At 43.8% G+C, this 21,458-nt stretch overlaps 1 protein-coding gene across 7 annotated transcripts; it reads left to right on the forward strand.

Moving 5' to 3' along the window:
• dyrk2 (dual-specificity tyrosine-(Y)-phosphorylation regulated kinase 2) lies at positions 1-20,161 on the forward strand. 7 transcript variants are annotated; one of them, XM_030439746.1, is made up of 8 exons: positions 1,379-1,652; positions 7,388-7,618; positions 9,546-9,649; positions 13,526-13,868; positions 13,958-14,121; positions 14,548-14,937; positions 15,029-15,119; positions 15,859-20,161. In XM_030439746.1, the coding sequence occupies exons 4-8, from the start codon at positions 13,544-13,546 to the stop codon at positions 16,506-16,508; spliced, it is 1,620 nt and encodes a 539-aa protein (XP_030295606.1). In that variant the 5' UTR covers positions 1,379-1,652; positions 7,388-7,618; positions 9,546-9,649; positions 13,526-13,543; the 3' UTR covers positions 16,509-20,161. The 7 variants fall into 7 exon arrangements, with proteins under 7 accessions (XP_030295607.1, XP_030295606.1, XP_030295601.1 ...); XM_030439743.1 differs by lacking the exon at positions 1,379-1,652 and adding an exon at positions 2,641-2,715; XM_030439744.1 differs by lacking the exon at positions 1,379-1,652 and adding an exon at positions 2,641-2,715 and having other exon boundaries at positions 7,388-7,535.
• Positions 20,162-21,458: the final 1,297 nt, after the last annotated feature.

Here is a 21,458-nt window from a genome sequence, read left to right on the forward strand (position 1 = left end):
GAAGCTGCTGGACGAGCTGGAGGTGCAGAACACCGCCCGGCTCTGCTGCACCTTGAGCATCTTACACTGTTCTCTGGGACCAAGGTGGTGAGTATCATTTGATTTAGCAGCACTTAGTCTGGCTCCATGGTGTGAGGCTTCAGTTTGGTTGATGTGGTTTTTCCTGCAGGTTCAGTAATCATGTTACTCTGAACAGAGTGGAGCATGTCGCAGCTGTACAGTCAGATGTTTCAACAGCTGTTTGCTAACAAGGAGGAAACTCTCCTTTCAGAGCAGAACAAGAAACAGACTGCAGGGGTCAGAAACACATCAGGAAACATTCACAATGAAACAAGACAATATATCAAATGAAAACAACTTCATCCTGAAACATGAGCATGTGTTACCTGCTGCAGTGGTGTACTGTGCTATGAATCTAACATAATGTAGGGTTACTTAAATATACAGCCCCTAGAACATTAAGCTTCTGCATAGACTAGAATAAAATCTTAATTAACATTCTGTGGGCTTCTTATATTTGTATTAATGGTAAAGGTTTATTTAGGGAACTGTGTGATAAAGTCAAATAAATATATACAAGTTAAATGTTTCTTTAAAAGATAGCTTTTTTCTGACAATTAAATGAAAATGATTTTTTTTTTTTATTAATTAAAGTTTATTAATAAAGTATAAATTAAGAAATATCAACATACATTGTAAGTGATGAGTTAAAACAAGAAGGCTGCCTGACAGAAAATGCCATAAAACAGGCAAAATCACAGAAAAAGAAAGGATAGAAGGCAAACAAAAAATGAAAAGTCATAATTATGAGTCATGAAGTCATCAATATCAGATAAAAATGAGAAATTACGAAAGAAAATTAAAATGAGATAAACAGTTATAGTTATGAGATAGAAAGTCCGAATTATGAGATAACATGTCAATAATATTGGATGAAAAGTAGAAATACAAAGATTAAAGTTATCATTTTTGGGTAAAAAGTCATATTTTTAAGAAGAAAATTCATAATTTGGGGATGAAAAGTCGAAATGATAAGATAACAATCAATATTCTGATAGAAAGTAATCAATATCAGATGAAAAATTGAATGTATGCGAGCAAAGTATAATTAAGAGACAAAAAGTCAGTATTATTAAATTAAAAATAATAAATTTTAAATAAAGAATTTAAATTATGAGAACAAAAGTCACAATGTATCCCATAGTTTTCACCCTATGTTTTCATAATTGTCACTTTTCAATCTCATTAAATCGGATGTTATCTAATAATAATTCATTTTACTCATAATTTTAGTGAGTTTGTTTTGTTTTATCTCATAATAATAATCTAGCAGAGGATGTTGTGTTTAATCAGTATGTTCTCTTTGTGGCCTCTCTCGGCTTCCATACTAACGGCTGGTGTGCGTGCGCAGGAAGAAAAGGAAAAGATCTGCGCGTTAAAAACAGCGAATTTAAGGCCAAGCAGGAGTTATTTTAGTCCTCCCGTTGTCTGAAGGAGTTAGCGAACAGACGGATTAGAAGAGGAGGAGTAGGGAGAAGGAAGAGGAGGAGCTGCAGATGGAGGAAGAGGAGGCGTCCTGTCCGTCTGTGTCCAGAGGAGAGGAGCGGCCGCCATGTTAACCAAGAAGCCCGGAACCTCGGTCCTCCCGACGGGTGAGCACAGCCTCTTTTAGCCGGTCGCAGGGCGCCTGAGCCCGGCCAGTGCTGCGGGGACACACCGCTGATCCCCTGCTTGTGATTTCGCTCTGTTTAATCCCGTGTAAATGAAACCGTAATGAGTTAGAAACGGAAGAAAACAAGTGTAGGGAAGGGCTGCGAGCTGTGCTAGCTAACAGCCAGGAATAGAAACAGCTCGTCTGTCTGTCTCTGCTCATTGAATTATCTGTAACGTTAATCTTACAACGGACAGACCGAAGACAAGCTGCGGTCCGAAGGGACAAAACAAGCCGAGTAAAAGCAACCAAGCTGGGGGCTGCTCCAGACGTCTTCCCCCCCTGTCTGTGAGGTTTATTTTTAGCTAGCGTTAGCTAACCAACAGATGAGAGGTGACAGCAGCAGCACAAACATGTTCCTGCTGTGTGAAAGCCTGCAGATCAGCACCAGATCACTGCTGACTGTTGGATATGATCCGCGTTTCTTGGGGTTGTGTGTCATGTTAGATATGCTATTTGCTGTTGTTTAGTGTGTGTGTGTGTGTCTATGTGTGTGTGTGTGTGTGTTGTTGGTTGCTGGGTAATTTCTGGCCTCCAGCTCGGCAGACAGAAATAAAGCTTGTGTTCAGTTCAGTCAGAGGTCAGTTGGCCTCTCTTTGGTCTTTAAACGTCTCTATAATGGATAATTTGAGGCTCTCAGCTCAAAAATATGACACAACGAAACGCTTTGTACCATACATGAGCTTGATGAACACACACTGAGGCTCCCCAGGACTGTTAAAGCTCATATAGGGAGCTAATATTCCTCCTGTAGCTTTGTGTTAGCTTCACACTGCTAATGTTTCTATTTATGCCACTAGAAAGACATTTACTTTGTTCTTTTGGGGTTTCTAGCATCGTGTTGCTATGTGATATATGTCTAATGTTTTAAATGTAAATATAGAATGTTTTCGTTGGTTGGAGACGGTTGTCACTTAGCAATAGATTGTTGCAGTAGTGAGATTTCAGTTAGCATTTTGCAGTGTTGGTCTGGTTCCCTCGTCTTAACTTCTCCCTGAAATAAGGTCTGTAATATATGTACATGTTTTGTTCTGCCATAAAATCCATCAGTAAATGTTCCACAGTTTGCTAAAAACAGTTAGCGGTTGCTGGCAAGTGTCTAAATGAGACTACAGAGTCATGTGATCGTGATGTCGTCTGTTTATAGCCTAACATTAGCTTTTTACTGCTAGAGATTTAACTCACACTTATAAAAAGTGGCGTTCCTTGTGGAGATTATCTTGATGAACACAACCTAAGTATCATTAACTTGTGTTTGAAGCAGATTATTTTCAGCAATAATCCAAAATCCAAGTAAAAAATCTCATAGGCTTTTTGTGAAGGGGAAGCAGAGCAATGTTAACTTCACGGTACGAAGCTCCTGTCATAGCGATGTAAACAACAACAATACTCCCCCCGCTCATAGCTGCACTGCTAACTGAGCTAACAGCAGCTACAGTTAGCAGCAGGTAGCAGTTATTCTGGTGATATGCTGCCCCCTATTGTTGAGTATGAATTGGACAGATGGCACCCTGATAGTTGCTCGCACTAGCTTACGTTAACATTGCCATGGCTAGCTAACATTAATGCAGGGCACATACTGCACAACACAGCCATTATCACGCTTTCGCTGCAAACTACCAAGACTCATGCTCACTGACGAAACACAGAAACCACCTGAGGTTTCTGGTTTTGCTTGTCGTGTCTGATGTGCAAGATTTAGCTGGTTTGATTTTGTGCTAACTCATCAGGTTACTACGTGACTATCAGGTTGAGAGAACTAGCCGCATGTGGCTAGTTAGCAAGTAGCCCTGGGATAACTGATTAGCTCAGCTCCACAGGTTGTGCTTAGCCTATGTCTTATTATGCTGTACAAGAGTTAGGAGTCGTGTACACAGTGTCAGACAGAGACGGCCACTGTTTTTATAGCCTGTAGTTAAAAGCATCGTTTATCCGCTCCCAATACAAACTCAACATTTCCTGTATCTGTTTCAAGAAACCAGTTTATTTCATAGAAAGGCTTTTGTTGTGAAACATTATGAGGATTGTGTTGTGCAAAACTGCACGATTCACATACTTGACTTTCTGACCTGTCATCCTTTCCCCAGTTTCACTCAGCTGACGTCCTATTTAATTTCGACAAGGTGACAAGGTGTGTCATTGTTGTGAGAAATTACAATAGAAAGTGTAACAGTTGCCCTGACGGACTGTGATGCTGCTACACTCTCATTCATTGGCTCGTTATGTTCCTCCCGAGAGCGGCTGAGTCTCATGTGACATCTAGTGGTGATATTTGGTATCACCGGTCTGTTTGGGTCTTGAAATCGGCGCAGCCTTTCTCGTTACTGACGAGAGAAAAGGCTGTTTCACAAACTTAATTTGTAGAGTACTGAGGATTCGTACTAGCTTCAAGACCTTGAATTCTGATTATTGTAGTTCCTAGCGCCACGAGGGACAGAAATAAAAGTATCAGCAGGATGACGTGCTACAAGAGTTACTTTGTGGTTGGAATCTCCTCACCTTTAATATCCAGGTCACTTTCTGTGCTCTGCAGGTCAGGTTGTTTTTTTTACTCTGCACCTCTGTTAGTTTCTGTCGGAGTGTCACGGCGCTGCATCTGTGCGGTCACGTTGCTGCACATTTTCCCACTCGTCCTGTCGAGCAGCATGCCGAGCGTGCTCGCCGGCTCTCCGGCATCTCCAGCTCGGTGTCAAGTTCACTTTTAGCACGCTGCTTTTCCACTCTGTTAGCGTGCATCTGTCAGGCTCGCAGCGGAGGAGGAATACTGCATGTGCTTTCCAGTATAGACCTCAGTTTGTACTGTACGAGCAGACAACAGAGGCATCGTGTGCTGCAGAGCTGATTAGAGCTGCAATGATCAGTTAGTTGTCAACTTTTAGCTTGTTAAATGTGAATATTTTCTGCTTCTTTGACAGAAAACTAAATATCTTTTGGTTTGTGGACAGAACAAGACATTTGCAGACGTTATTTTGGGATTTAGAAAACAGCATTTCACCATTTTCTGACATTTTATAGGTCAACAACTGAATCAGGAAATAATGAACAGATTTATGGAACATGAAAAACCTGTTAGTCAGAGCTGTAGAGCTCACGAGGGGCTGAGAGGACGAGAACCAACACTTTAATTCAGTCAAGTCTAATCCAGTATCAGACTCGCTAACGTCTCTGGGTCACATTTAAGTTTGTGCAAAATGAAAACATATACGGTAAAATGAGAATAAACTGCCAGCCTTCAGAGATGATGTCATGATATTCATCTGTACGTCTCTTTAATGATCTTGGTTGTTTTTCGAGTGAGAGGAGATTAGATGAAAGAAGAAATATCTGACATGATATATAATAAATGAATACCAATAATCATATTCATTATTAATTAGTCTGCCAGTTATTTCAATGACTAGTCCATAAATGATTTAGTCCATCACATACCAAAGAAAATGCTCATCACAATCTCTCAGAGTACAAAGTGACATCTGAAAATCCAAAACCCAAAGAAGACTGAAACAATAAATCAATTATCAAAACACTGGCGTTAAATAAAAATTTTCAATCTGACTGTTGATCCTTACTTTATCATTAAGTCTATAGCAAGTCTGAAAATAGTAAAACAATGCAGACATATTTCTTTTCAGAGACATAAACCTGCACATGTGCAGCTTGTAAGCAGCTGGAGTGAAGCTGCAGGCATGTTTCCTGGTAGTGATCAATAATGTAGCCTATAAAATGTCTGCCGTGTGTGCCGAACCCCAAGGTGACATGTTTATTAGCCCGAAACTAAAAGATATTCAGAGAAAAACTGTAAATATTTGCTTCTGAGAAGCTGGAACCAGAAAATATTTGGTATTTGCTTGAATAATTGCTGAAAGTCAATTATCAAAAATGTTGTTTTCTTTCAGTCAACCTCTCGTCTGATCAGAGAATCTCTTCTGTGATGGTCTGATGGTCTGATTGAAGTGCTTGTGTATTGATAAGAGATCAGAACGTATTGATTGATTGGCGTGGCCGCGGTCATTAGCAGCATCATGATGCATTAGAGGCTCTTTGTTTTACTGCAGTGTGTTTGTGCTGCGTCGGCTCTTTGGGTCCAGCTCTGGATGCAGTCTGGAGGCTGTTGTTCGCTGTGTTTCTGTGATCTTTGTCATGTAGCGGGTTCAGAGCCTGTAGACGGGCTGCGGCGTGGTTCTGCAGTGGTTGAATGTGATCCGAGTCGTCCTCATTAGCAGGATTACAGAGAGCATTCAGATTAGAGTCAGAGCAGCAGCAGAGACCATCTGTCTGCTCCGACCGGCACGAACACAGGAAGCTGCTGGGAGCTGGACGGACGGTGGCCTGTGAGGGTCTGCAGCAGAACGCTTAATTGATGTATATCATAACACTGATATGAGGCTAGATATCATGATCATGGTAGATACTGGAGATCGTTATATGGTGATATATGTGGTCGTTTCCTGGTTTTAAAGGCTGCATGTCGTGATGTTGGATTTTTAAGTGCTTAAGGAGATTTTAGACATTGAGATACATCATGTACTGTGACCTAAAAATACAACAATATTATCTAAAGCCCCAGATTTCTGTTTACTCCTTTTATAATAAAGCAAACTCTGTTACAGATGTTTCCAGCTGTTCCAGACAGTACTGTTCATTACGACTGAAACTAAATATTCATTTTTATTATCGCTGAATATTTCTGAATTGATTGATTTATATTTTAGTCTGTAAAATGTCAAATAATTGTGAAACATCTACCATCCAGGGACCAGAATCACCTGGTTTTCAGACGGTTTTCAGATGAGTCTCAATAGATGTTTTCATATTGCTTCTTTTGTCCGACCAACAGTCCAGAACCCAAAAACTCTTCCCACGCTGTCAGAACTGACAAGGACAAGCAGAAAATCACATTTAAGAAGCTGGAACCAGACAATGTTTGATGTTTTCGCCTGAAGTTGTCTATTAATGCTGCAGAAACACATTCTCTGTTTGGACTGATGACAATTTGGCGATTAAGCTCTGTGACGCAAAACTTTCTGATATTTCTTTATCAACTGATAGCTTAATAAAGAAAACAATCAGAAGATTAATTGATTTTATAAAGTAACCCTGTCTTTAATAATCCTTAGTTGGAGCACTAGAATAAGTTAATATCTTTAATATCTCTAAATGACACTTGAGTTTAATCCCACAAACATTTGTTCTTAAAAAGCTAATGTGTGCTCGAAATGTTTCAAAATTTAATTGATTAGATGTGAATATTTTCTGGTTTCTCTAGTTGGTGACGGGAAACTGAACGTCTCTGGTTTGTGGACAAAACAAGACTATTGATGACGTCATCCTGATCGACATGTTTCAAGATTTTCTGACAACCAATTGATTAGTCGAGACAATAATTGACAGACTAATCAGCTGGGAGGAACAATCATCAGCCCTAGTTGGACCGAGTCCGCCAAGCTCAGTGTTTGTGAAGAAGAAGAAGTCGTCCCAGTTAGACAGTGTTGAGCAGAGTGTCACAGCTGGATGAACCAGATGTCTGGGTCACTTTGTTTGGTTGTAAAATAGATGAAACACTGAAGACTGAAAGGAAGCCGGTCATAGTACAGAACTCTTCATACTCGTCATATGAAGATAGTGTTCTGCTGTGACCTCTGACCCCGCTGTGTTGTATCTGTTCTCGTGTTAAAGTAGGTGAAGCTGAGCCAGACGAGGAGAGACAGAGATGTAGGCAGAGTATCGGGGATTATCAGGCTATATTAAACCCTTCATCCTCCTTAGACTGAGTCAGCCTGCAGGAGCCACAGCCTCCAGACCAGACCGGATCCCTGCGGCCCGGGTCAGTCCGCTCCAGCCTCCAGCGCACGTCACACCCGCTTCCTACCCTCAATTAATCTGTCCACTCAGTGTCCACTTCATTAGGTACACCTGCGACGTCTAATGCAGTCTGACACAACAGCTGTCACACACGTCCAGCCAATCAATGATTAGATTCTGTTTGCATCAACAGTGTTATAAAACTAGACGGCCTTCTACTGAGAGGTGTTTCTTTCCACCACAGTTACTATGAGGGAAAACAAGAACCATTGTAGACAAAAATAAATAAATAACGGAACTGAAAATAAACTCCAAATTTCAGAGATTGAAGTTTGAGATTTACAAGAAAAAACCTCCGATATTCCCGGTCATAAATTTGCACCTTGAGCACCTTGTGGGCTTGTGGGTAATATTCTGAGGAACAAAATAGTAGAGCCAAGAAACAATATTCTCTGAGATCAAACTGGTAAATTTACCAGACAAAAACCTACATTCACTGAGATTATGTTCATAAACTGATCCAGCACACTGTTTCTAAACTTTTATCCGATTCTGGCCAGAACTGAAATACTTGTTGACGGATGCATCACAGCAGAAAGATGACAGAAGTTGACAGAGTTAATGATTAGCTGTGACTGGTGCGTTAAAGGAAAGAGGCGGAGCTCCCAGTCAGCTGAAGTGCTCTTTAACAAAAGCTGCTTTATATAGAGACGGCAATAAAGTCCACGTCCCCGTCAGTCAGCGTCTATGTGGTTGTCTGTTTATGTATACATCTGTCTGTGTTCAGTCTAAACATATCTGATCTAACCCTGGTTGGATCTCAGTGAAATCCCTCAAGTCGACACTCCTCCACACTGGTCGGAGGAATTCTGTCTCTCGAATGTTTGAGGAGATTGGCGAGCGCGGTCCTGATGTGTGTGTTATGTAAGCAGCTCTTTCTGTGGCGGTCGTGTCATATGATATTTGGTATGTCGAAGGGAGGCATCGACACATCTTGTACTCTGAAAGGTTGATACTTTGTCATGTAGTCAGCTTCTAGTGTAACATCACCGGGTAATCAGAGAGCTCAAACCTGGAAACCCGACGGTGAGGACAAGACTGTGGGGATGCGGTCAGCAAACCGCTCCGTCGCTAACTGCTGCTAACACCACAGAGTCTCCTGGAGACACGTGCAGGACGCAACATGTAGAAGAGACGAGACTTCAAGTTGTTGAAAGATCGATTCGTCAACTTCTGATGAATGATGCTCGGCTAGCTGCTTACACCCTTTGTGCTAAGCTAGGCTAAACACTAGATTTATCTCTCAGTGCGTTTACATGACACTCAAGAAAACTGAATTACTGTGTTAGTCCGACTATGATCGGATCTTTAAGATGCATGTATTCACCTTAGTCTGACTAAAATCGGACCGGATCGGATTTCTCATAGTCGAATTACACCACGTAGATTATTCGATTGAAAGTCACATTACTCCTGCATGTATACGTTTCCAGCGGATCGGATCGGATTTTGCGTTCTGCGCAGGCGCAAGATTTTTCCCCGGGGCCGTGAACCGGAAGTAGATGGACGGCGGCGGCGGCGACTTTCCTCCGAAATCACCGCAAGAAAGAGCGCCATTGTGCACCTAGTTTGTGTAATTATCATGTACACCATATACGAAGTGCACAAAGATGTAGCTTCGTCTCGCTCTTCGTACGCCATCTTTCTTGAATGCCGAGGCAGCTGGTGACGTAAAGAGGTCAGCCGGAGGTGTTTCTGTTAACACTAGTTAAAATGGGTACAGCGCCACCTAGAGTACCGGGGTATGACATGCTTTCGGCCAGTAATTCGATTTTCTCACCGGCATGTATACTCGGACAATTGCAGTTGTCTGATTGAGTAGCATAGTCGAACTGTGGCTGTAATCTGACTAAGCTGTGCATGTAAACCCACTGACTGACTATACTGGACACCTTGAAATGAAACCGATATCAATCTTCTAATCTGAATTAAAAGACAATAAAAGTTAACCTTTGCATCTTTGTGTTTACAGGCAAAGTAGGCGAGCCGGTCTACTCCCCGGGTCACAGTGGCTCTCAGACGGCGTCACCTGTCGCCCTGCCGCGGCTTCGCAACAACAACCACAACCCTCTGACGGTACGAACACACTCACATCTTTGTTTGTACTCTGTGTTTACAACCCCCTAATTTATCTTATTTTACAGCCGCGGGTAAAGTAGTGAACTTTAATCACTATAGGAACGAAAGAACTTCCCGTAAGTGCAGTCGGTCTGTTTACTGATTACATGATCAAGTCAAGAAACTCTTTCGACTTCGTTTTGGTTTGACATGGATGCCTTTGTCAGTTTGACGCGACTGAGGGGGAAGAAGGTAAAACGTATCTTAGTTTGTATTCCTGAAACTTGACAGTAAAGGTGTTTTGAGATGTAAGTTGACGTTCGCGTGAAACTTTGGCACAAAAGTTGAAGCTCAATGAAGTTTGAGGTTTGTTGCTTCACTGCGACACGTCTGCAGCACTGAGCGGAAAGTAGAACAGTCACATTTTCCAAAGGGACAAGAAGCAACAAACCTCAGCTCTGCATGAATCACACTGCAAAGTGATTTAAAATCATTTTACAGCGTGATTCATCTGCACATCTGAACTAAGGATGTAGGAACAGAAAGCCCTTTTTTTTCCTTCACATTCACCCAAAATTATGAAATTAAATGTTTACAGTTGGTTCACTTTGTTCCGTAAAACATAACAAATCACCATCTTTCTAAATAACTGTGGAGTTGCAGTCTCCAGTAAGGCTGGATATCAGACTTTGTTACTTTCCTGGCACTGACAGAATTGCCTCGTTACTGTCAAGTATTGAAAAATGTCTCATTCGTTGTTGTGCCAAGATCTAACAGTGCTGGTGATTGGCTGTGTCGAGGCCCAGAGACGGCGCTCACCACGTGTGTCTGTAATGTAATCTACGGATTTCAGAACATTGGTGTGGTTCTGAAATCTGGGTCATTCAGGAGCTGGTTGTGTGTTGTTTACTTGGAGTACTCGTCATTTCCTTCCTCTCAGCTTCGTTTGCGTACGAAGCGTGGAGCCTCCTGGGCCTGACACCAACCTGCTGCTGTAGCAGAGACTGATCTCATCGGGTCGGTGCTGTTTATAAAATATTACGATTAATGTTGACTGGAACATCGTAATTACATTTTCTTGAAGAACAACAAAAAATTCTGCTCACAAAATGACAACGAAACCTGCCTGAAACATCTCATTAAACTTTGAACTTCCTTTATGACGAACTTCACTCATTACTTTCCGTTTGTTTTAATTTTTCCGTCCAAGTTTGGTTATAAATGGACTACAAATACCAAGTTATGTTGGGAAAAACATGTGTTTACAGACACAACTTCTTCCATGTGTATTTATTTCTGGTCTTTTCCCCCCCAGAGTGGCAAAGCTGTGACATTATAAAACATGATCGTGTGCTGTGTAAGAGTCATGGCGGCTGTAAAAGGTTGTACTTTGACATGGCGAGCTGCAGTTAGCCTGTTAGCTTCCTGTTAGCGCTGTGAAGCAATGAGCCTGAGCAGCAGTCCTCTGGAACAGTCAGCTGTAGCCACCCGGCTAATAATAGCCCTCGGCTCCAGGATGCTTTAAACAGCTGATTGGTTTATAGGCTGGTGTGAAGGACGGACACACACACACACACACACACACACACACACACACACACTGGACTAATGGTATGAAGGAGCTGATGCAGCATTAATTTACTCCATTACCTTCAGAGTGATGTCCTTGACTATTAGCATTAGCAGCGTTTCCTGTAACAAATGCTAATGGAGGCTTTTATGAAGTTTAATATTAACTTCCTGGGCTCCGTATCACTCAGCACGGCCACATATTTAATGAGCGTGGCTCGTATTATATTGGCCTGAGCAGATTTTATAACCTCTGATAACCAATATATCAGAGGACTGTCAGTCATTTCAGCAGCAGGAGCCACAGGTGAAGTGTTCAGGATTGTGTTCCATCGATGTGATATTGTAACGTGAGACTTTACGTGGTCTTTAGGAAACACAACACTCTGTCATGATATCCAACATCTGTTTTTAAAGCCTTACAGTAGGATGATGTCATTTTACCAGACTGTTGTACTGGTCTCTTCCCACTCAGTCATTATATTGCCTCTACTGATGATTATTGATCAGAAGTCTCATTCTACATTTATAAAGTGCTTTTAAAGAGATTTAAAAGTTTTGAAATATATATTGTGTGTTGTGATATAGACTGAAAGTATTGTGATTTTATCTTAAGGACGTGTCGCCCTCAAAACAAACGAGGTCGCGGTCACTCGGTCACGATTAGAGCTGAAACAACGATGATGAATCGATCAGTTGATCGACAGAAAACTAATCAACACCTGTTTGGATGATCACATTTTAACATTTCAGCCAAAAGTGTTGACTTCTTCTCTCCAGTGGGTCAGAGTTTAGAATATTTTTGTGTTTTGGACTGTTGGTTGGCAGTGGAACCTGTTTTTCAGAACATCAGTCGATCAATAAAGAGTTTAATCAGTAGGTTGATGTCTTGACCTTTTGTAGACAAATTGTTCCGCTGAGAAAGTATCTGTTAGATTAATGAGCTGCGTTAGGTGCAGCCTGAGTCATTTTATGTACACTGTGTGTGTGTGTGTGTGCACGCGTGTGTGTGTGACGTGTGTGTGTGTGTTTAAGGTGTTGCCAGGTGAGGGAGGAGTCAACAGATCAAAACACTCTGCTCTCATGTGTCACCGTCTCTCCTGACAACACCAAACACACGTGTGTAATTGTTTCGATTTTTCCCTCTCCCGGCTCACTTCCTTGTTTTTATGCAGCAGCATGCGCACACACACACACACACACACACACACACACACACACACACACCAGCAGCAGCTCAGTTCAAAGACCTGCTCTTTACCACAAAATAACAATGACTGTGTGTGTGTGTGTGTGTGTGTGTGTGTGTGTTACTGTATCTGAAAGGGCCCAGGTGTGCTGGTCTCCACGGCAACAGGAGGTGACTCACTGAGTGAGAGACAAAGAAACAGAATGAGAGAGAGAGAGACAGCTGTGTCTCTGTTTGTCCATCGGTCACAATGAGACTGTGTCAGTTCTTCTTTGTGGTTTTAATTAACCGCGATATCTTTCAGGCTCCCGTGTTGTGTTCAGGAACTTAAAATGATTTTTCTGTGTTGTTGGGTTTTGACTTTCAGACCGAAAACATTCGCCAAGAACAGAGTTTTAATATAACATTTTCTTTGGAACGCATCGCCACACAGAAGTAACCTCACTGTGACAGAACGATTGGAGGAAGACGAGGAAACAGTCTGCAGCTTTAAAGGAAGAACTCATCAGTAGAGATAATTATAGCTCATTTGTTGAGGATTCTCAGCTTGAATAGCGACCTTGCAAAATCTAAATATGAATCACATTACTGATTCTTTTATGTGTATTCTCAGCCTATGTTTCACTGGATCAGGCTGAGATTTAAATAGTCACTGCAGAATGTTTACAGTAATTAAAGTAGTGAAAACACATCGTTTGTTTCCTCCCAAATAACAAAACCTCATTTTTTCAAAAAGTCATATTTACACAAAAAAAACAAGCAAATCTGGACTAATCCCGCCCACTACAGGTTAAGGCAGATTCTTGTGAAATGGACCGCAATGTACCAGGAAGTATTTAAAGAGGTCGAACACAAACAATCCATCTCATCAGTAAACAGTCTGATGTGATGGCGACGGGAAAAATCAGAGAAGAAGAAGCCGAATACAAGTGTTGATTTTTTTTAATAGATGTATTGTTTTATCAGAGATAATGATGATCTAATGAAATCGTTTCCTTGTGATCAGATTAAGTTTGGTCTTAAATGACCTCAGTGAGCTGTCGTCACCTCACAGTTTATAGACTAAACACTGAATTTAAAGAATGATCAGCAGACGTGATCAGTGAAACCATTTGTCTCGTCTCTGTGACCCTCAGGGAGGCTCTAAAGCCGCCATGTCGGACGCCGTCCAGCTCTCGTCGCAGTCGCAGGTCCACGTCACCCAGCTGTTCGAGGAGAACACCAACAAGCGCCCGGTCCTCACCTCCCAGCCCAACGGCCTGGCTCCGCTCAGCTCCACCCGGCCGGGGCTGCCGCTGCCAGACCGCCAGACCTCGGCCACAGAGCCCGCCCACCACTGCCGGCAGGGCAGCGCCGCCTCCAACAAGTCGACAGACGGCAAGCCAAAGCCCACCTCGCTGACCCCGGAGCAGGCCATGAAGCAGTTCATGGCCAAAATGTCGTCATTCGAGCACCACGAGGTGTTCAACTACCCCGAGGGTGAGACGTTAATCTGCTCTGCTAAAGACACATCGTCACTGATGATGATGAGAATGATAAATCATCATCATGTACTCGTTTCTCCTCAGTGTATTTCATTGGTCCGAATGCCAAGAAGAGGTCGGGGGTGATGGGTGGAGCCAACAACGGCGGCTACGACGACGATCAGGGATCCTACATCCACGTTCCACATGACCACATCTCGTACCGCTACGAAGTCCTCAAGGTCATCGGCAAGGGCAGCTTCGGACAGGTAACAACTGCTGCTGCTGTTAGCACGAATACTGCTGATGCTGCATTCACAGTGTTTTTACTCTCAGAGTCAAAGTGTGAAATTAAAACACGAATATCATGAAGCTGTTGATGCTGTCAGGATTATAAAAATACAAGATTAACAGTCACGTCTGTTGATTTAAATGGTTTAAAGCCACCATGTGTCACAGTTTAATCCGTCCTGTCAACAACAGATAGACTGGAGCTGATGATTGTTGGAAAACAGTAAAAACCACGGCTGCACGTTGAATTCTTGATTAAACTGCAGATATTTGACGTAGAACAAGCTCATATGAATATACATATAAGTGATATCACGTGATCGAGTTTTCAAAGCTGAAAAGTGGATTTGAAGCTTGATCGTAGCTGTAAAATTAATCAGAGCGTCCTGTTTCTCCTCCTGAAGGTGGTGAAGGCCTTCGACCACAAGTCTCAGACCCACGTGGCTCTGAAGATGGTCCGCAACGAGAAGCGCTTCCACCGGCAGGCGGCGGAAGAGATCCGCATCCTGGAGCACCTGAGGAAGCAGGACAAGGACTCGAGCATGAACGTCATCCACATGCTGGAGAACTTCACCTTCAGAAACCACATCTGCATGACCTTCGAGCTGCTCAGCATGAACCTGTACGAGCTCATCAAGAAGAACAAGTTCCAGGGCTTCAGCCTCCCGCTGGTCAGGAAGTTCGCCCACTCCATCCTGCAGTGTCTGGACTCGCTGCACAAGAACCGCATCATCCACTGCGACCTCAAGCCCGAGAACATCTTGCTGAAGCAGCAGGGCCGCAGCGGAATCAAGGTGAGGCGGAAACACACTGCCTCTGTTTTCTGTGCACGTCTGATTCTGCACCACTGAAGGCTTTTTAATCCACCCGTCCATCTGTCTCCAGGTCATAGACTTTGGTTCCAGCTGTTATGAACATCAGAGAGTTTACACCTACATCCAGTCCAGGTTCTACCGAGCACCAGAGGTCATCCTGGGTAAGATAACAGAGCACAGCCGAGGTCGACACCAGGTTTCACTGCATTTCATATCATTTCCTCCCAGAGTCACTGTTCAGGAGGAGTAACGCGGGGACATTTCCTGAGACCTCGATTTCTCTGATGTGTATATTTATGTTGTTTGGTGGCACAAAGGAACAGCTGATGATGAGCCTTATCAGTATTCTGAGACTCAAGTTATAAATATGATTCAGGGCTCCTTGTTCAATCACACTTTGTAATGGTTCAGATAATCTGAGGAGGCTAATGGCATCCCTGCACTGAGCTGCATCACTGAATCATGCTACAATGAATTATCTGCTCCCATAAAATCCTGTTAATGGTTCATTTACTTTCACCACAAACAAACACCTCCAGGGTTTCAAGTAGAAGAGAGACGAGAATGTTTAACCCTGCAGCCGAGAGCCATTCGCTCACACACGAGCTGATCTTTAAAACAATCCTGGTTTCAGAACAGCATCTCCAAACGGGTCAGGTGTGAACACCACCTCAATGTGTGGAGCAGATGATCCGACTGCAGCTTGTTTCAAGTCTCTGCGAGCTACATTTCACAGAAATCTATTGAAACCAGTCGCTGCCTGGAGGGAATAAAGTCAATCCATCAGTCTGCTAACTGACGGCGTGTTCCGGATAGTGAACAGCTGGAATGTGAAGTATTTATCAGCGGATTGTTTTGACGGTTGAATTCAGTCTTTAACGGTCTTTGTCTCTCCTCCAGGCTCCAGGTACGGGATGCCTATCGACATGTGGTCTCTGGGCTGCATCCTGGCTGAGCTGCTGACCGGGTACCCGCTGTTACCGGGCGAAGATGAAGCCGACCAGCTCTCCTGCATCATCGAGCTCCTGGGCATGCCCAGCCAGAAGCTCCTCGACGCCTCCAAGAGAGCCAAGAACTTTGTGTCGTCCAAAGGTTACCCGCGGTATTGCACCGTCACCACGCTGCCCGACGGCACCACCGTGCTGAACGGCGGCCGCTCACGGCGAGGGAAGGCCCGCGGCCCGCCGGGCAGCAAGGACTGGAGCACGGCGCTGAAAGGCTGCGACGACCCGCTGTTCCTGGACTTCCTCAAACAGTGTTTGGAGTGGGACCCGGCTCTCAGGATGACGCCCAGCCAGGCGCTGCGCCACCCGTGGCTGAGGAGGCGACTCCCCAAGCCGCCAGCAGGAACCACCACGGGAGAAAAGACCTCCTCCTCCAAACGTGGCCCCACCACCACCGACGGCGCCATCACCTCCATCTCCAAACTCGCCACCACCTCCTCAACCACCACGTCCTCCTCCTCCAAAACCAGGACTAACTTGGCAGCGATCACCGATGCCAACGGAAACATCCAACCACGGACGGTTCTGCCCAAGCTGGTCAGCTGAGAGTGAACGCACCCCGCTCGCTGTGGTGGGAGTCGTAATGTGCGCTCACGAGCAGCCGTGAGCAGCCAACAGGAACTGAATACAGCCGGTCCGTCCGGTTTTTAAGAGCGTTTGGTTTTTTTTCACGCTGGTTTTCACAGCGTTGTTGGAGTGCGTTCAGGACAAAAACTCAGCGTTGAGGTGTGAAAATGTGCAGAATAGCCGGCCGGGCTGAGAGCCGAGCTGACGGGGGTGCGTTCAGAATCCTCAGTCCTGTCTGAAATACTTGTTTTATGTTGTGAGCAGCAAGACAGGAAGTGACCACGAACTGTATGTCTGAGATGACTGTGGGGCTGCTCAGACAATCAGAACACAACGCTCTGTAGCTCCAAACACACACACACACACACACACACAACAACAACAACATGGTGCTGATGGAGGGAACAAGGCTTTTTATGTTTTTAGCAGAATCTGTCTCGCTGGGCTGATCGATTCATCGATTAGACACCAAAAACTACTTTTTATGACCTTTTAGTCTTACGAGGTGACGTCTACAGTCATCTGTAGGCTCATGCAATAGATTCACAAGTCAGATTAATCTTTATACTATGAAGGTAACAGCTGCAACAAAACAGCACGGGTTAGCTCGCTAATCTTTGTCGCATATCATCTGAAATAAGTCAGTTTGGGGAACATCGGCGCGCATTCGTCGTCACGTTTCACTCAAATTACTTCTTGAATAAAACAAACTCAACCTGGACTGAAGCATCTACCTGTTAGCTGGCTAACTTCATAGTTAGCAGTATGTAGCTAGCCTGTGTTAGCGTGCTAGCTTTGTGCCTGTCAGCTGTTAATTGGCTGATCACCACTGGTTAGTGCACAGCTATTTGTTTCTGTTTAGCTGTCACTTTATTTACCTTTTCACTGGCTAGCAGTTAGCCTAGCAAACTTTAAATCAGTCAGCTAGCTATAGCTGGCTCGCTGTTTGCCTTCTTTGGCAGTCTGGTGGCTAGCCTTAGCCTTCTTTTAGCCATAGCCTGTTAGCTCTCCACTGCCCAGCCTTACGAAGCACAGATTTAGATTTTTAATGTGTTTTTAAGTTTTCGAAGAGACCAGAAGTACGTTTGTGTTGACTTGACATTTTGTTTCCTATTTAATCAACCAAATGTGATTATTGACGACGCAAAATAGCTGAAGGAGCTGAGAAGATGGAGAAGAAGGTGGAGTAAAGGCAGTTTTATAGATGAAGTCAAAGGGCTGTTCATGTTAGAAACCAAAGTCTTTCCTGTTTGAAAGTAGAAAAATGAAATAGTGGCTGCAGGTTGACAAGCAACGACACGCTAGGATCTAATTGAATTAAATTAAGTGTTATATTTGATCAGTCTTAAATGTAAAACGCTGTCGTAACCTCACCTGAAGCTAAAAGACTGATCGACAGACTGCTTCTGATCATTCAGAGGCATTTTAAATACTTTGATAGGTCGATGTTGATCAAGAAGAAAATGAAAAAAAAGAATAATTTGATTTGTAGCAGGCAAAAAGGAAAAAGACGTTCAGACGCAGAGCAGAGACGTGTTTGTGTAGATGGACGTAGAGAAGAGATCCGACTCAAAGGGTTACATCAACAGTCTGAACAATGAAGATGTTTCATGTAACTTGAGCTCAGCTGCAGCGAACGCTCCGGCCCGGAGCAGAGAAACTGAGCCATCAGTCATATTTCAAACTGTCAGAAGAGGTCGGCTGGTTGTACAGAGATGTCTCCTTCTGGGTCGGTGGGTTTAGTCTCACATGTAGCTGGGAACAGAGAGAGATTTAAATTTCTATATGAACTGAACATATCATGAAGTCGTTCAGCCGGCTCTGAAGCTAACGGGATGTTAGCACGTTATATCCGTTAAAGATGAACTCATACTATCAGGAGAAAAGGCTCCGTCACATCAGTGTGTGTGAAGAATGAAGCACACGCCAATATTTTCACATTTCATAGATGTCAGAACAACACGAGCCGACGGACTCGATGCTCAACTCGTATAATTCAGATTAACGAGCAGAGTGATGATCAGCTGTCTCTTCTCCTTCCTGCAGTAAAGAGGACAGACGTGTCGATAGCTGTGATTTGTCATTTTGGGCTATAAAAAAAAAATGTTTAAAAAGACTGAACAGCCGAAAATGAAGCATCAACACAGGATGTGCAACGTTAGCAAGACGCTACTGTAACGTACGTCAGCAGCAGCTCGTCAGCTGTTGGCGCTGCTGTCCCACGTTTCAGTTCCTGTCACTTCTTCACAATAAAAGCCCCCCGTTAACTTGATATGTTAAAGCTTTTATCATGAAGCAGGAACAAGTAACTGAACAGTTCTGCCTGAAACAGCTGAAAGTGACACGGACAGAACAAACTATCAATGTGATGGGGGGGAGGGGGGGGGAGATGATTCTTATTTATTTACTACAATTTTAATTACTATTTATTAATCAAATCTACATATTTACTATGATGTGCAGTTCATGCCGTATACTTGAATGTGTGTGTTTGTGTGTGTGAGTGTGTGTGTTGTATGTAGCAGTGTGTGTGTGTGTGTTGTATGTAGCAGTGTGTGTGTGTGTGTGTGTGTGTCGACGTTACGAGAGGTTTTCTTAAAGCTTGTTCCCTCACACAAACACAAACACACACACACACACGTATATCTATAAACACACCAACTGTATCCGAACACACTCAGCAGTTTGCGAGGAGGATGAAGAGGATGATGATGGTGATGTTGAAGAGGAGGAGGAGGAGGAGGAGGAGGAGGAGGTCGTTGTCATGTGCTCCATCGATCTGGCGACGGCGATGTGATGTAGCACACGGGGAGGTGGACGACAACGGCGGGATGCACAGAAAGAACTGATGATGTAAAACACAGACACTACCTGCTCCGCCCATCTCAGGGGAAGCTCCGCCCCCCTCCTTCTAGACCTGGACAGGAAACAGGAAGTAACTGAAGGAGGATGAGGAGGAGGAGGAAGGGTGGAGGCTCCTCTCTGATGTTTTTTTGTTTGTTTTTTAAAGATTTGATTGGTTGGTTGATTGTGTTTTTTAATTTTTTAAAATTTTTTTAGTGAGACGAGTGCTGAGAGTCGTAACTTTGTGCCTTCAGTATCTCAACGCCATGCCACGCCCACCCGACACACACACACACACACACACACACACACACACACAGTGTGATGTCATGGCAACAATCTCTGATATATTTATCAAACTCGTCAGAGAAATCAGTCGGTATCAGCTTTTGGTGCGACTCCCGATGATGTCACAGAGACTCTGGTGAGTTCTAGCGGCCAAAGTCTGCGTGCTGATTGGCTCCTGGTTCGTTTCAGCAAAAGCCCAAAGACACCATGTGAACCCTTTGACCTCTGACCTCTGAGCCCTGAGAGCAGTGTGACCACGACACAGAGGTGTAGCTGTGCGGACGAATGAAAGCTTTGTCGTTGCCAAGAAGAGTCTGGAGGCTCAGACGTAGCTCCACGTTAGCATCCTCAATAATTACTTGTTAAATAATCGTACCACTAGTTCTGTTTTAAAAAATATGAATTTGAATATGAGCTAAAAAACAAAAAAAAAAACATTTGAGGCAACGGAAAGAAATAGTGAATAACTGAAGGTTGGTCAGAACTGTGCCAACACTGAAGCCAAGACAGAACTTTGGAACTGATCCAGTCTGTGAAATGGAGGCCATTTTGGCTCCCTGTGGCACCTTCTCTAGCAGGAGGATACTTGATTCTCCCAGTTGTCTTGAATGCAACTTAAATATCAGCTGCTGAATAAGAGTGTTTAATGGAAGCCCAGTCCTGCCGGGAAAAGAAGATTGAATTAGTGCGTCAAAAAATAATTTTACAAGTTCGATTTTAGCTTAACTATCGATCAATATCTCACTTTGTTAATGTTTTATTGACACTCATTAACACTGCGAAAAGAAAACTGACTTAGGTCAAAATAAAACATCTGAATATCTGACTGAGTATCACCCTGACTCGTTGTTTTAATCGTCCGTTTAGTTTCCTGGCAGAAATCGGCTTCCACAGTGTTTACAGAGCCGGCGGCGCAGACCAACGCACCAACCGCAGACTGTAGCTTTAAACTGATGTCCACTCACATCTACACGTGTTTGTGTGTGTGTTGGGGCGTGGGGGGGTTTTACAACATGGCTGCACAATGTACAGACACATATCAGCCAACTGTCGCCACTTGTCGCCTCAGGACAGACTGCTGACGACAGGGCTAAGCTAACACTAGCCGATCGACCGCTAGCGTCCAGCCGCTAGCTGCTGCACTGATGTTTTCTCTACAGTGAAGCTAACACTAGCCTACTGCTTACTGACTGCTAGTAGCACCTAGCACGTTTGTACATGCTAGCTACAGATGCACTGAGCGCCTCACGAAGGTGCTCATGCGAGCTGTTAGCGTTAGCATAAAGTGGTTTTAATACGTTGTTTTTTCATGTTGGTACCTCAGACTGCTCAGTTATCATTATTATGATTATTACTGTTGTCATTGTTGTGACTAACACCCAGGGCATTTGGTTGAATCTACCAAAGTGCATTCCTTTACAAAGCTAGCAGAGCGCTAGCTGCTCAAACAGACAGACAGATAGGTGGGTAGAAAGTAGGACAGAAAGCAAACAGTAAGTGAAAAGAGGTGAAACCGGAGGGAAAGCAGCAGCTGACGTTCAGACGATAAAGAGGAACGAAGGACGTGACGGCGTCTCTGTTCCGACAGGCTGCGCTCCCACAGAAACACGACGTCTGGTTTCACTGACCTCTTGGTAGCATTCAGGAAAAACAAGGCATGTTTTTCTGATCATGTGTGAAGGCAGCTGTAGCCTAACTAGCCTGCCAGCTCGTTACCATGCTAGCCAGTTAGCCTACTAGCTCGTAAACCGAATAGCTTCTATGGGGTGTCTGTGCAGCCAGAGGTTAGCCGCTGTT

Source organism: Sparus aurata, chromosome 14 (assembly GCF_900880675.1).
Source record: "Sparus aurata chromosome 14, fSpaAur1.1, whole genome shotgun sequence".
Taxonomy (NCBI): Eukaryota; Metazoa; Chordata; class Actinopteri; order Spariformes; family Sparidae; genus Sparus; species Sparus aurata.